Raw genomic sequence first — 15141 nt, 5'->3', positions numbered from 1 at the left:
TCAAATGGACGCTCACTTTTAACCCCCCCCCCCCCCCCCCCACCTTTTTGAGCAACATTTCTTAACCAAAGAAAATCCGTCAGTCCCACAGATTTATTTTTAACCCTATCCGTACGCCTAGGTTCATTTTGTATCCCCGGTGTTGTATTCTCCACATTTTAGAATACTTCTAGTGCGAAGATCTCTCTGAAACTTTCAGTATTTCTCAAAAAAATCATTTTGACAGACTACTATGCAAAGCGTACGGATAGGATTAATGAGTAAATTTCCTTTACGGAAAGTGGTGGCGCAGAGTTCCCCACATTGTATGGATACGATAGTAAAACACGATGTACGGATAGGGTTAAGTGGAGTCTACTGTATAACATGGCGTCGATGGTCTAATGATCAGGCTCTCAGACTCTTAACCATAAGGTTGTGGGTTCAAACCCCATCAGGCACCCGACCTGTCCTTGGGAAAAGCACTTTACCAAATTTTCCTCTCTGCACCCAGTGAGCACTCATCATCCCCCCCACCTCCTTCCCCCCACTCACCTGACGAGGACAAAGCAGCCCCTGTTACTTGCGGCCCAGCTTTTGATGGTGGACTTGGGCAGGCTCTCTAGCAGCACGGCAGAGAACAGAACTGGGGAACACACCACGCACGAAAAGAGAACAGTTAAACCCTGGCATGAGGAAGCAATTTATCACACACTCACACAAAAACAAGTTTCGCTTTAGTAAAATTTGTGTACTTTGACGGCTCTTGCAACTAAAATAGGCCCCATAAGTTGAGAAGATTACAGGTGATACTAGAAAGTAACGTACAAAGAAAAGAAGGAGAAGAGATAAGGATGATAAATGTTTGATAGGAAAGAAGGAGCACACCACATCAAAGCACACGCCAAAATGCCATCAAATCAATCTGAAAACTGCTTAAAACAGAATTCACATATATAAATATATATATATATAATACTGAGAATATAGCTACGATATAAACCATCACTGGTCACTGCATTCACACACCAAACAACCACGGCAGGAAATGACATCACCAGACTTACTGCCTTCGCCGGCTTCCATCCGGATCCTGTCGTTGGCGATGATTTTCTTCAAGGCCATGTGGCAGGCGGTGTGCTCCACCATCGCTATGGCTCCGTCTGCGCCGCTTGCTGGCTGGGCCACAAAGTCTGCGATGGATCGCATGGCTGGGACGACGTCACCTGGATGGGGGGGGGGGGGGGGGGGGGGGGGGGGGGAAAAAAACCCAAAAAAAAAAATCCTTTGAAAAAACCCCGGGTTTTTGTGGGGGTTTTTTTTTTTTTAAACCCGGGGCCCCCCTCCAAAATTTTTTTAAAAAGGGGGGAATTTTTTGTTTGACCCAAAAAAAAAAATTTAAAGAAGGAAGAAGTTGCAGAAATGGATGATCTAACCCTTTTTTTTTTTATTCCCCTCAGGGTGGGGGAGGAGGTCCAGAACAACATCCTTGTCAATACACGCTGGCTTTTTGGGGGGTTTTTTTTTTGTATAATCATGGGTCTCAGTTCAGAATTATTTTAGAAATGGGGGAACTTTCTGTGTGATCGCAACAGAAGACCATTTTTGGCCAAATTTTAGCTGACATCATATTTTGTGAACAGTCCCTTCCCTTACATACTATTTATATACATTGTATCGTGTAAAGCGCATAGAGCCTGCTGTTGAGCGGGGATATGCGCTATACAAATGCTATCTATTATTATTATTATTATTATCGCCGTTTCTCTGCTATTTTTCCCTCTTTGTTGTGTTTTAATTTGCTGGGTGTTAATTTTTTTCTTGTTGTTGTTCAGATGTGTTTTCTATTTTTTCGTGTTTATATCAGCAGAATGTCATTTAACGTGATGCTGTTCCTACCATTTTTGTAAAAAATATAAATGTGTTATGTAAGAGCGTGTCACCACCAAAACCGAATACACGTAACTGACACTTGCAGGCCTCTGGTATGTGTGAGATCCCATAATTTACATAATATCCTGTAGACCTATTTTTTCATGAATTATACACGTTTAGAGTTAAAAAGACCAATCTTCGGATAGGTTGACACACATCCTGTTAATTTTTGGAGCTGGTTATGTGCTGTTCTAATTTTGATTTCATCCTGTTGTGAAACCTTTCTTTTTCATGTCTTTACACTCTGGCTACAAATAATATTCTGGATGCTTAAAAAGAGCACAAGAAATTCTGGTGCTTTAGATTAAGTTACCTCTATCAACATATTGCTATACATTGTATCTATACATCGGCACGGAGAGTTGAAAGGTTGAAAATTATTGACAACTTTTGGAGAAAAAAAAATGGAAATAAATGCAGATGGTAGATAAAAGAGGTTAAGCCACAACAAAAAAAATCGAAAAAATTTCCAAACTGGCGGAAAAATGCCTATTTCTCAGATTTCGTTATTTTGACGAGTGCCTGATTTCATCATGCTGCCTCACATATTATGTACCTGACCGTATAAGGAGAGAGTACGTAGAAGGAGAGAGTACGTATAAGGAGAGAGTACGTAGAAGGAGAAAGTACGTATAAGGAGAGAGTACGTATAAGGAGAGAGTACGTAACTAAGAGTGCCACACAAAGACTCTGTCTCTACCTGAAGTATAGTTGATGTAGCCTAAGATCATCAAACTCCCTCCCTCTCTCTTTCTCTCTACCTGAAGTATAGTTGATGTAGCCTAAGATCATCAAACTCTCTCCCTCCCTCCCTCTCTCTTTCTCTCTACCTGAAGTATAGTTGATGTAGCCTAAGATCATCAAACTCTCTCCCTCCCTCCCTCTCTCTTTCTCTCTACCTGAAGCGTAGTTGATGATGTCTACAATATTCAACAAACACATACACCCCCACCCCCCCCCCCCCACTTTCTCTCTTTTTCCGTCCCTGTGTCTCCCTACCTGAAGCGTAGTTGATGATATCCTTCACCAGGAGCGCCATGTTGCTGTTTTTCATCATATCTCCGACGTTCTCGGCCAGGTACTTGAGCAGGTGCTGAGACACGTGGCCACGGAGTTCTTTACCCCTCGTCACGCGGTCTTTCTTACTGTGGACAACAACAACGATGATGCAACAGTTAGTTTGGTATTCGTAAGAGTTTTACGGCACTTGCAACACAATAAGGCCACAGAAGTGCCGGAGATTAGAGGTGTTACAAAGAGAGTTACAAACACACCAAAAAACCAAAAAAAGGAAAGAAACTGGTGATAGATGTTTGATAGGAAAGAAGAAGCAAACCACACTAGAGCACCCGCCAACCACCCACTTTTACTGTGGGAAAACAGCAATGAGGCACCAAGGAACATAATCTTTTTTTAAAAAGTTGAAACGTGGGTGTATTGACGCCCCTATCAATATGATAGCACAAGGAGCACGAGGCAGGGGTAGGCCACGGGAAACATGGAGGAGATGCGTGGAAAGGGACATGAGAGAGATGAAGCTCACTTGGAACGAGCTTGGAAGGACGGTTCAGGACAGAGATAAATGTAGGAGCTTGAATGTGGCCTATACCCTGCCAGGGGTGAAAGGCATTGATGATGATGATCAATATGATTTAGATCATTTAGGAGGCGGGCTTCCGACCTTGCCTGTCAGGGCCGACCAGGACAGAGAGGGATACGACGTCCCAGAAGAAAGACTGAGACACTCGATACAAATGTTCCCCTACTCGGCAATCGACATGGCCAAATTAAACCTGGCAAAGGACAAAGAGAGCAGCAGTGCCAACTTTCACTGCTGCAAATAAGACCATAAAAAAATAAAACAAACAAACAAAAGAACGCACTTCCCTTCAGCACAACGAGCGCTCACCTGGTGGGGTTGTCATCTCCCTGCTGCAGTACCTTCACCACATCCGGGTGGCAGTGGACGCGGTCCCGCGGGTTCAGCAGGTACACCAGAACCTTCCGCCCGTGCTGGTTCTGTGCGACGTCACCCAGCGACTTGACCAGCTCCTGAGGGGGGGTGGGGTGGGGTGGAACCAAGGTCACAGAAATTGTTGCTTTTTTTTGTTGTAGAGGTTTTACGGCAAAATCTCGGCTATTTCAGAAATTTATCCGGATTTCCCGATTTATCTGACCAAAAAATCAGCACCTCCAAATATGACCAAAGTTCAGCCACAAAGCTGCAAACTTTTCAACCCCTCCCCAAAAAAACCAACAACCCAGACTCTATCCACAAGGAGGGTTAAGTATACCCCCTTCCAAACTCTTCACACACATTTTCTCTGCATTCAATTCATGCGCACTTAACTACGGCAAGAGACAAAATTAAAATAAACTTATACATGGGCTTCATCCTCATTATTATTCGCAAACCCAGTATTGAAAGTTCATAACTTTTCATCAGCATCAGCAAATCTAAGAGGAGCAGTCCTAGAAAACAAAGAACAGGCCTACGTTATTTTCTCAAACAAAAACAGGCTTCTTTACTCTCAAAGTCGTACTTTTTCCACACTGCATGACCCTAGTGCAGACCTGCCACTCTATGAAACCTCAAAATCAGGATCTCATGGAGAAAAAATCGGGATGAGTGGCAGGTCTGCCTAGTGCTTCCTTGTCGTATCTCCATTTTTAGTAACAGTAACATTCAAAACAGTTCATAACAAAGAGTGAGCTTAAGAAGAAGTCACATTTTCACGGTTAAAAAAACCCACAAAAAAACAACGGAGATACAACAAGAAAGCACCGAGGGAGGTCGCGACTGGCTGGCAGCCCAGCATGCCGTTGTGTGCCATCTACTCACGTCGAGAATAACTTTCTGCACCAGCACGGTGTCGTCCACGCAGTCGAAGATGGCCAGCAGCAGGAGATGTCCGTGTTCCTCCTGGCAAATCTTCACCACGTGGCCCTTCAGGCTCTTCACGATCGACTTCCGATCCTTGACCGACCCCGACCAGACGCAGTGCATGGCGACCCGCGTCCCGTCGCGCGTGTGGAGGAGGTGGGGAAGACTTTCCCTCAGACCCTCAATCATTTCCTGAATAGGAAAACGTTTTAAAAATCAATCCAAAGGGAAAAAAAAAAATGACAGTCAAATTTCATTTTAAAAATTGTTTTAGTGGTTCCTTTTACAGCACTTGTAACACTAAGGTAATTTAAGTGCTGAAGATTAGAGGTGCCACAAGAGAGTAACAAACATAAAAAGGAAGGAGAGATCAGGACGATAGATGTTTTGACAGGAAAGAAGGAGCAAACCACACCAGAGCACCCTTTATTTAAATTGTATGATTTGTACTGAGGAAAAAAACGTGGAAATTGTCTAAGATGCTCATTGTCAGGGAGAAAGTGGTTATCTTACAGTGTTATTATGTTTAAAAAGGACAAAGGGGTGGGGGGTTGAGTGTGTGTGTGTGAGAAGTAGCCGTTTGTACAGGTGATCGTCTTATACAGGTGGCCGTTGGAGCAGGTGTAACTGTAGTGAACATTTGAATGTTTTGGACAATGTACCGAATTTGCACATTTTTCGAAATTAGCGAACCTAATCAAACTTTAATTTTCAAAATATTTGTTCATTTGTTCATTGTTATATGTTGTTATCTAAACCTCATGACAAAGATACTACATCACATTTCAGAGGGCGCACCTATTTTTCTTTGTTTGTTTGTTTTTGTAAAGTGTTTTACGGCGCTCGCAACTGCATAAGGTCATATGAGCGCACGGGACACACCTAATATTTTCAGTTGATAGGAAATTTTTGAATTTTGCCCGGGTGGCGGCCGAAGCCTACTCTTATCGATTTTAGACCACCAAGGGATCTTTAACGAGCGCAACTTGCACACGGGCCCTCCGAGATTTTTCGCCCTTGTCCGAGAAGGCTAGGTGTAGATCTTTCCTACCAGAAGATCAGGGGTGTGGCAGAAAGACAGCAGTAAGGAGGAGCCAAGGAGTAGCAGTAGAAAGGCTGCAGAAAGAATCAGGAGCCCAGAGGAAGGGGCAAAGGATTTGAGGGGGTGGTGCAGAAAAAGGAGACGAAAGCAGATGACAGGACATTGTTAGAGAGCAGGAAATGAGGTGAAAGGAGACAAATTTAGAGAAGAAAATTTTTCTGTCGCTACCCGGATTCGAACCCGGAACCTTTTGAATGAGAGGCCAACACCGTAACCTCTAGGCCACGAGAGCCCCCCCCCCCCCTTTTTTTTTCCTGAAATACTGCTACATTGGCTGGGACTGGGGTTAGGGAATGCACAAAAACAGCTGGGGCTGGAAGGATTATAAAAAACAGATGCTTTTACGCTCCCACCTACATAAGCTAAGATTTCGTGTAGGAGGCAGGCTTCCGACCCTGTCTGTCAGGGCCAGCTCTTTTCTTTGTTAATCAACAGCCAAACTTCAACTCGCTAAAGATAGAAAGTTAAAACAAAAAATGAACAGTAGAGCAAAATAATTCTGCGAAGCAAAGCGAACAACGTTACCTTTTTCGACTTGTCGTCGGCGTACAAAAAGAAGTCAAAGAAGACCTTGTGCACCAGGGAATGAATCAAGATTTCCCTGAGGAGCGCAGAAAGAAGAAAATTGACGATCAAACATAACACGATATTTATATTATTCATTTCACACAAATAAAAAATGTTACTCTTTTAGTTTCAGTTGCAGTAAGAGATTTATAGCACTAGCAAGACAAATAGGTATAAATGGTGAAGAGTAGAGGTGTTATGAGAGAGTAATGTGGAATGAAAGGAAGGAGGAGGAGAGATAAGGACAAAAGTTATTTGATAGGAAAGAAGGAGCAAACCACACCAAAGCACTGAAAAGAGTCGCAAATAAAAAAACATGAACGCAAACACAAACACACACTCATTGATACAAATAAAAATGTGCATGTTCATGTCATTTACAATAAGGCCCAGAAATAGTGCACATAAATAAGTGTACGTTCAAGTCATTTAGGATACCGCATGACAAGACAGAAATACAATTCAAGTTTTTTTTTAAACACAACCCCCCCCTCCTCCTCCTCCACCCCCCCCCAGAATTTATGAAAATTCTGATCAGGTTTCTCCAGCAGGCCAAAAAAAAATATTTAAAAATAATTTTAAAATCTAAAATTCGAAGAGCTCTGGCTTTGATCTGTGTACTTGTCAGGCTAGCTTACTTGTCCACGAGCGGCGCCAAGGCTTCCTTCATGCTGCGGATCACCATGTTCTTTTTCTCCGGCTGGTCCTGCATGATCTGCTCCAGGGACTGGTGGACTTGGTCCTGAGGGGAGGGGAAACAAAACAACAACATTCTCAGTTTTAGTTAGAATTTTACAGCACTTGCAACACAATAAGGTCATACAAGTGCCGAAGATTAGAGAGTTTAGTTTAGTTTTAGTAAGAGTTTTACGGCACTCGCAACTGCATAAGGTCATATGAGCGCCAGAAGATTAGAGGTGTTACATCAGAGTAACAAATACAAAAAAGGAGGAGGGGAGAAAAGGACGATAGTTGTTCAATAGGAAAGAAGGAGCAAAACCACACCAGAGCACCCGCCAACCACAACAGCACTTACTTTAAACAAGGAAAACACAACAGCACAACTTTTCAACCAAGAAAACACAACTTTTAAACTAAGAAAACACAACTTTTAAACTAAGAAAACACAACTTTTCAACCAAGAAAACACAACCTCACTTACTTTAAACAAAGAAAACGTTGGGCCGTAAAACTCTTCAAGTATGGCCAGTCTCTGCGGAGCTGTGGCGTACTCGTTGAAGGCGTACTCCAGAATGTCGGACGCTTCCTGCGAGGACGACGGGAGAAAATAGGAGAGGTTTGTTTTTTTTTAGTAAAAGTTTTACGGCACTTGCAACACAATAAGGTCATATAAGTGCCAAAGACTAGAGGTTTTACAAGAAGAGAGTAACAAACATAAAACAGAAGGAGGAGAGGTAAGGACTCTGATCGCAAAGTCCGCATTTTTTCGAAGAGGGTACCACCGAATTTTGAGGACACTTTTTTAATTGGCTCAAAGAGAGGAGTGAACGATGTTTTCTTAGTTTTAGTAAGAGTTTTACGGCACTTGCAACACAATAAGGTCATGTAAGTGCCGAAGAGAGTAACAAGAGAGTAACAAACACAAAAAAGAAGGAGGGGAGATAAAGACGATAGATGTCTGACAGGAAAGAAGAAGCACACCACACCAGAGCACCCGCCAACCACCCACTAGTGAACTATCTTGTTACGTACGACCTTTGGTAATACACAACACTATGACAAGATGCGACAACACTCGACCCGTCAGAGACAGAAGCCTACAATACCTTGTGTCGGATCATCTTTCTCACTTGTCCCTGGAAGGAGTTCATCACTTCGCCACGCAGAGTTTTGGAGCTGACGATGGAAACGAAGTTTATAAGTCTGTCCCCGTGGTTTTATGCACCCCGCATAATTTAGCAAAATTTGATAATTATTTGCATAATTTCTGATTTTTTTCCTTTATCATTCTTTGTTAAAGTAAACAGAATCGCATAATTTCCCATTTTTGGGCTCAGTTTGCATAATTTCAGAATTTTTCTTGACGGGGACAGACAAGCACACGTCCAAACTGTCTGACTGGGACGGCCACAACCCATTGTCGAGGAGAGATGTGGATGTCTTAGACAGGAGTCATTACAAAGTTATATAAAAACACATGGAGAAATTGGAAGTTTTAAAAAAGTTTTAGGAAGGTTTTACTGCGCTCGCAACTGCTTAAGGTCATATGAGTGCCGAGGGGTGGATGTCAACAGAGAAGTCCAAACGAGGAATCAAGCTTACTCTGCTCACCTCTCTAGCCTCAACAGCACAAAGTCTGCTTCGACTATCAAGGCACCCCGGCAATAGCAGTTCACAAGAGAGTGAAAACATACAAAAGAAGTAGAGGACAAATGACGATAGTAAGGATGAGGAAAGAAAAAGCAGCAGTTCCCTGTTGTAGATCAGGCACAGTTATGAGCGTGACATGAGTCAGCCCATTTACAATTCTACTGTCCTTGAACGAGATATGTCCCCCCCCCCCCCCTTTGGGAATGGCCTAAAGACACTTCAGTCAGTAGCACCGCCCCGGGGGGAGTCGATAAGCTTGAAAGATGACCCAAGACAATTGCATCTATTATATTTGTATATGAAATATGTGTGTACTGCTATGTTTACAATGTATGTGCTTGTTCTTCTACTTATAAAAAATTATTTTTTTCAAAATAAGGATGACAACAATAAAAATGGGTAAAAAAAAACAGAAAAAAACACACGTCTATTTAAAAAAGCTGTAGCAATTTTCCAAAGATCATCACTTACCCATAATGAATCAACTTCCGCACAACATATTTGGCATACTTCAGTCGGCACATATCACAGATTTCATCTGTCGACACACACAAAGAATTGTTTTACATTAAATATTTTTCCATCGCAGAACGAAGAATCAAACATACAAATTATCCTAAAAAACATCAATGTCATCAAAGCAGGCGCATACAAAAACTGATCTGCAAGCTCAGGTGCCTCAACGTTTTTTTTTACATGAACACCTTAATACAACAAATTCTGCTGTTTTTTCCTTTCGACAACAGGAAACTTCAGACAGATTCCAATAACATAATTTTTTTTAAAGACGACCCATAGAATTTCATTCTACCCCCAATCTTTAAAAAAAAATAAAAAACTTGTTTAGTTTTAGTAAAGATTTAACAGCACTTGTAACACAAATAGGCAATGTGGGGGCTGAAGATTAGAGGAGTTACTACAGAGTAACATACAAAGAAAAGGAGGAGAGATAGATGTTTGATGGGAAAGATGTAGGAGAGAAAAGGATGATAGATGTTTGATGGGAAAGAAGGAGAGATAAGAATGATAAATGTTTGACAGGGAAGAAGGAGGAGAGATAAGGACAATAGATGTTTGACAGGAAAGAAGGAGAGATAAGGACAATAGATGTTTGACATGAAAGAAGGAGAGATAAGGAAAGAAGGAGCAAACCACACCAGAGCACCCGCCAACCACCCACACCCGTACCTCTGATTTCTTCGTAGATGGTCGCTCTCTGCTGCTCTGTGCCGTACTGAACCAAGCACTGAACGATGCGGGCCGAGTCGTGGGCTTTGCACAACTGGGGAACACGAAACCAGACTATCAATGTCATATATCTTTACTGCATGGGACAATAAACAGTTTTAGTAAGAATTTTATGGCACTTGCAACACAATAAGGTCATATAACTGCCGAAGATTAGAGGTGTTACAAGAGAGTAACAAACACAAAAAAAGAAGGAGGGGATATAAGGACGATAGATGTTTGATAGGAAAGAAGGAGCACACCACACCAGAGCACCCGCCAACCACCCACCCACTCACACCTTTTCTTGCCTTAGAAATAAGTTCAAAATTATGAAAGATTTACTATGTGGAAAAGAAATCAAGGAACGCCTAAACGCCTACCTGTTTCACTTTTCCCGTCACCATACGCATCAAATCATCACAAATCTTTTTCCGTTTCACTTCTGGCAAATCTGCCCTGTGGGATGAAAAAAAAAATGAAATAAAACAATTACAAGGCAGCCATCAGAGATTTTCATTCCAGGTTTTATGAAATATAAAGATAGACAAGACAAGATAAAACAAGATGAACTTAATCGATCCACAGGGGATATCTTGTAGGCATACCAGAACATTAACTCATCCAGCCCTACGCCGACAATATCGGTACGCACTCGCAATGCCACACCACAGAAGTGGGGAACATTCGTGTAAAGTGCCTTTCCCAAGGACACAACGTCGGGCCCGCGGCTCGAACCCCCGAACCCCAACCTTACAATTACTAGTCCGGTAGCCTAACCACTAGGCCACAGACACCATATAATCAATCAAAGGTCTTACTACAGAATAACATAACGTACAAAGAAAAAGAGAAGGAGAGGTAAGGACAATACGTGTTTTTTTTAGTTATAGTAAGAGTTTTACGGCACTTGCAACACAATAAGGTCATATAAGTGCCGAATATTAGAGGTGTTACAAGAGAGTAACAAACACAAAAAAAGGAGGAGAGATAAGGATGATAGATGTATGATAGGAAAGAAGAAGCAAACCACACCAGAGCACCCGCCAACCACCCAGCAACAAGGTGAACGACCTTGACCCAACACCCACCACCAGCAACAAATTGACCCAACACCCACCACCAGCAATAAATTGACCCACTACCAGCAATAAATTGACCCAACACCCACCACCAGCAATAAATTGACCCAACACCCACCACCAGCAATAAATTGACCCACCACAGGCAATAAATTGACCCACCACCAGTTATAAATTGACCCAACACCCACCACCAGCAATAAATTGACCCACCACAGGCAATAAATTGACCCACCACCAGCAATAAATTGACCCAACAAGGCGAACTTCCCTCCAACTCTCTAGGAACAAATACAAACATGGAGGAAAGAATCAAGAAAAAAATCTTGCCTGCGTAAATCTTCCCAAACTTTCTTCGCCTCTGTAATGACATCAAAGTTGTTTTTCATCATCTTCCGCTGTTTCTTCTTCTCTTTCCACGTCTTGGTCGGCGTCTCGGGTACTGAAAACAACAAACAGCAAAACAAAAACAAAACATTTGAAAAAAAACATAAAGAAAAAAATTTTCGTGCGGAAAAAGTTGTAGTGGAATAATCTTCAGAATGAAATGAGTCCACATATTGGCAAATGGAGACGAAAAGAAGGATAACTTTTTTTTAAAAAAGAATGAAAAGAAAAAGGTGTCCAGGTGCACAAAACATGATAAAACAACCCCAGTTCTGCCACCTTTTGTAAATGTCTTCATGAAAGAGGAAAGAAGTCTATGATGTCTTTGCGGAGAAAAAGTAAGCGGTGAAAGAAATACTGAACTAACATAGAACTGCCCACAATACCAGTGGACGTAATGGAGAAAAAGTATTCAATAATATACAGAGGAAAGAAATCTATGTTCTAGGGTAAGCATTAGGGGGGGGGGGGGGGGGGGGGCGCTAACACAGACATCCAGAGAAAGAAAAAAACAAAAAAACAACAACCCCGCATTAACCCTCTAAAGAACGTAAGATATGGCAAACCAGATCCATCTTTATTAAGGAATAATACCCTTCTCTACCAACGTGGCTCTAAGTTAACTGAATGCCCTTCATCACTTCGTCATGTCTCCAACTAATTACGGGCGTACCGGTCGTCTCGTCGGGAAGAGCATCAAACTTCTTGTTGACCAGCTTCTTGGCTTTGTCCGTCTCTGCTGGCGTCTTCAGAGACTTCAGCTTCTTTGAGGCTTGCTTGAACGGAATCTGAAAAATGTGAACATTGTACAGCTTTAACACTCTATACAACACCGTTAGGTTAATTATATAAGAGGCGGGATCATCGAATCTAACGTCCATCTTTGACAGGACCGAGCCAGATAGGAAAGTCTGTGTAAAGTGTCAGCAAAGACTTGCAGCATACATTTGATGAGAAACACATTATACTCTTTATATGAGAGAGTTTTAGTTTGGTTTTTCGTAAGAGTTTTAAGGCACTTGCAACACAACTAGGTCATATAAGTGCTGTCGATTGGACTTGTTACTTTAGACAAACATGTAAAGAAAAGAAGGAGAGATAATGATGATAGATGTTTGATAGGGAAGGAGAAGCACACCATACCAGAGCACCTGCCAACCACCAATCTTCTATACTCCCCAACTTAATGAGAAAACTTTAAAGACAAAAAGACGGTAAATTCAACTTCTTCACAAAAAGAAACAAAAAATCCCACAAAAAGAAACAAAAAAGTAACTCTCTTCTCTCCTAATTATATATCTAAAAAAAAAGATCCATTACCTTCAGTTTCGTTTTCTTTTCTTTCTTTTCCCCTTTGTTTTCCTTAGCGGCAGACTTGGCACGCTTGGCCGGGGAAGGAGTCCCGTCTCTTTCGCTGTCCATCTCAACGTCGCCAGCGTCGTTCCCCCCACCAGCACCAGCCGCCGCGCCTTCGGAATCGATGTCACGCAGAGACATCTGGGCAACCTGCTTACGTGTGAACGACCTGGGGGAGTGGCGTTGGAGTTGGAGGAAAGAGCAGCACACCGACACAATGTTTTAGTTTTAGTAGAGGGTTTTACCACACTTGCAACTGCATAAGGTCATATGAGCACAACGGGGTGGTTGTCAACAGAAGTCTTTACAGGGAATCAGACTTACTCTGCTCACCTCTCTAGCCTCAACTATTAAGGCACCCTGGAAATAGTGGGTCACAAGAGAGTGACAAACATACAAAAGAAGCAGAGGAAAATGACGTTAGTAAGGATTAGGAAAGAAAAAGCAGCAGTTCCCTGTTGTAGTTCAGGCACAGTTATGAGCTTGACATTGATGAATCAGTCCATTTACAATTCTACTGTAACTGTGTAAGAACGAGAAATGTCCCCCCTTTGGGAATGGCCTAAAGACACTTCAGTCAGTAGCACCGCCTCGGTCTTATTGTCAGTTTGAGTAAAGATTTTAGTTTTAATAAGTAAAGAGTTTTACGGCACATGCAACACAAAAGGTCATATAAGTGCCGAAGATTAGAGGTGTTACAAGAGAGTAACAACCATAAAAAAGGAGGAGAGAAAAAGACGCTAGATGTTTGATAGGAAAGAAGAAGCAAACCACACCAGAGCACCCGCCAACCACCCACTTGAGTAAAGAGAAGCACATCGACACAATAACGGTCATATAGTGCATTAATTTTAATTTTAGTAGAGGTTTTACGGCGCTCGCAACTGCATAAGGTCATATGAGCGCCAGATGATTAGAGCTGTTACAAGAGAGTAACAAGCATAAAAAAGAAGGAGGGGAGATAAGGACGATAGACGTTTGATAGGAAAGAAGGAGCAAACCTCACCAGAGCACCCGCCAACCACCCACTTGAGTAAAGAAAAGCACATCCACACAGTGACGGTCATATAGTGCAGGGAAGAAGAGAGAAAGACAGGCAGAAACAACAGAGGGAAAGAAAAGAAGTGGGACCTTCCAGCTTACGCCTTCACAGACCTGGATCGAGAACAAAAAGGCCACAGAGACGGACAATCAGCACCGCAAGCTTTAGACAAGCTAGCTACAGGCACACACTCTATACAGCAATAAAACGCCACTGATACAAACTGTGGGAGAGAACAAGCCAAAGGCCAGTAAAGGAAGATATTCAGGTGAAGAAATGGAAATGGATTGGACACACCTTGAGGAGACCCCCGACAAGCATCATCAGGCAGGCTTTAACGTGGAACCCACAAGGAAAGCGTAAGAAGGGAAGACCAAAGATGACATGGAGGCGAGCGGTACAAGCAGAAATTGAAAAAGCAGGGACATCATGGAAACAGATAGAAAAGGATGCTCAGGACAGGCTTCGCTGGAGTAATGTTGTTGATGGCCTGTGCTCCACTGGGAGTTAAAAAGGGCAAGAGAGAGATACAAAAAATGGTCAATTCTTTGACATATCAACAGGCCTTGGGGCTCAAACTCAAATGGCTGCTAGATCGGGATAGAAAAGTTATGTAAAGTACTGTAAATTTGTATCTGCTTACGCATAAAAGACCCGAGACAGATAAGCTGAGTAGCAATTAGTTTACTAGCAAAGACAGAGCACTGGCTAGAGCAGTCCACATTCCAGCCACCCAGCGATCAACATTAGGAGGTATTTCCCCGAAATCCTCCCTGAAAATTAGAGTTTAGGGGGGGAATTGGAGTCTCCAGTACCCCAGTAGATTAACACAACATAACAAACCAAAAGAAGAAAATAAACGTGTGGAGCAAATAAACGTGTGCAAATAAACGTGTGTAGCAAATAAACGTGTATAGCAAATAAACGTGTATAGCAAATAAACGTGTATAGCAAATAAACGTGTATAGCAAATAAACGTGTGCAAATAAACGTGTATAGCAAATACAGGCAAATAAAAATGTGTATTTTTGTGTCATTTACGACAAATATCTCGACTTCAAGATATGCAGGAGCTTTTTTTATCATGAAAAGCAAGACAAATGAATAAGATTTAAAATGATACCAATAACCCCAAATGCCAAAAAAAACTGATGCCTTATTTCCAAGGTGTCAAGACATACACCTGAACAGCGTCAAACACACCGCCCCCCCACCTACACACCTGTCAGCAGCATCCGTCAAACACACC

At 42.2% G+C, this 15141-nt stretch overlaps 1 protein-coding gene across 1 annotated transcript in view; it reads right to left on the bottom strand.

Annotated features, from left to right (window-relative positions):
• Positions 1-15141, bottom strand: part of LOC101848713 (pumilio homolog 3) — a gene marked incomplete at its 3' end in the record, with an annotated part of 20665 nt that overhangs the window by 876 nt on the left and 4648 nt on the right. Inside the window, 15 exon segments of the mRNA XM_035973399.1 lie at positions 535-625; positions 1047-1205; positions 2914-3059; positions 3824-3966; positions 4757-4990; positions 6426-6501; positions 7106-7209; positions 7630-7734; positions 8255-8324; positions 9270-9336; positions 9987-10080; positions 10409-10484; positions 11438-11549; positions 12168-12282; positions 12815-13019. Coding sequence (XP_035829292.1) covers positions 535-625; positions 1047-1205; positions 2914-3059; positions 3824-3966; positions 4757-4990; positions 6426-6501; positions 7106-7209; positions 7630-7734; positions 8255-8324; positions 9270-9336; positions 9987-10080; positions 10409-10484; positions 11438-11549; positions 12168-12282; positions 12815-13019 — 1797 coding nt within the window.

Source organism: Aplysia californica, unplaced genomic scaffold (genome assembly GCF_000002075.1).
Source record: "Aplysia californica isolate F4 #8 unplaced genomic scaffold, AplCal3.0 scaffold01197, whole genome shotgun sequence".
NCBI lineage: Eukaryota > Metazoa > Mollusca > Gastropoda > Aplysiida > Aplysiidae > Aplysia > Aplysia californica.
Note: the sequence above shows the minus strand (reverse complement) of the source record. Positions and strands in the feature narration are given on the sequence as shown.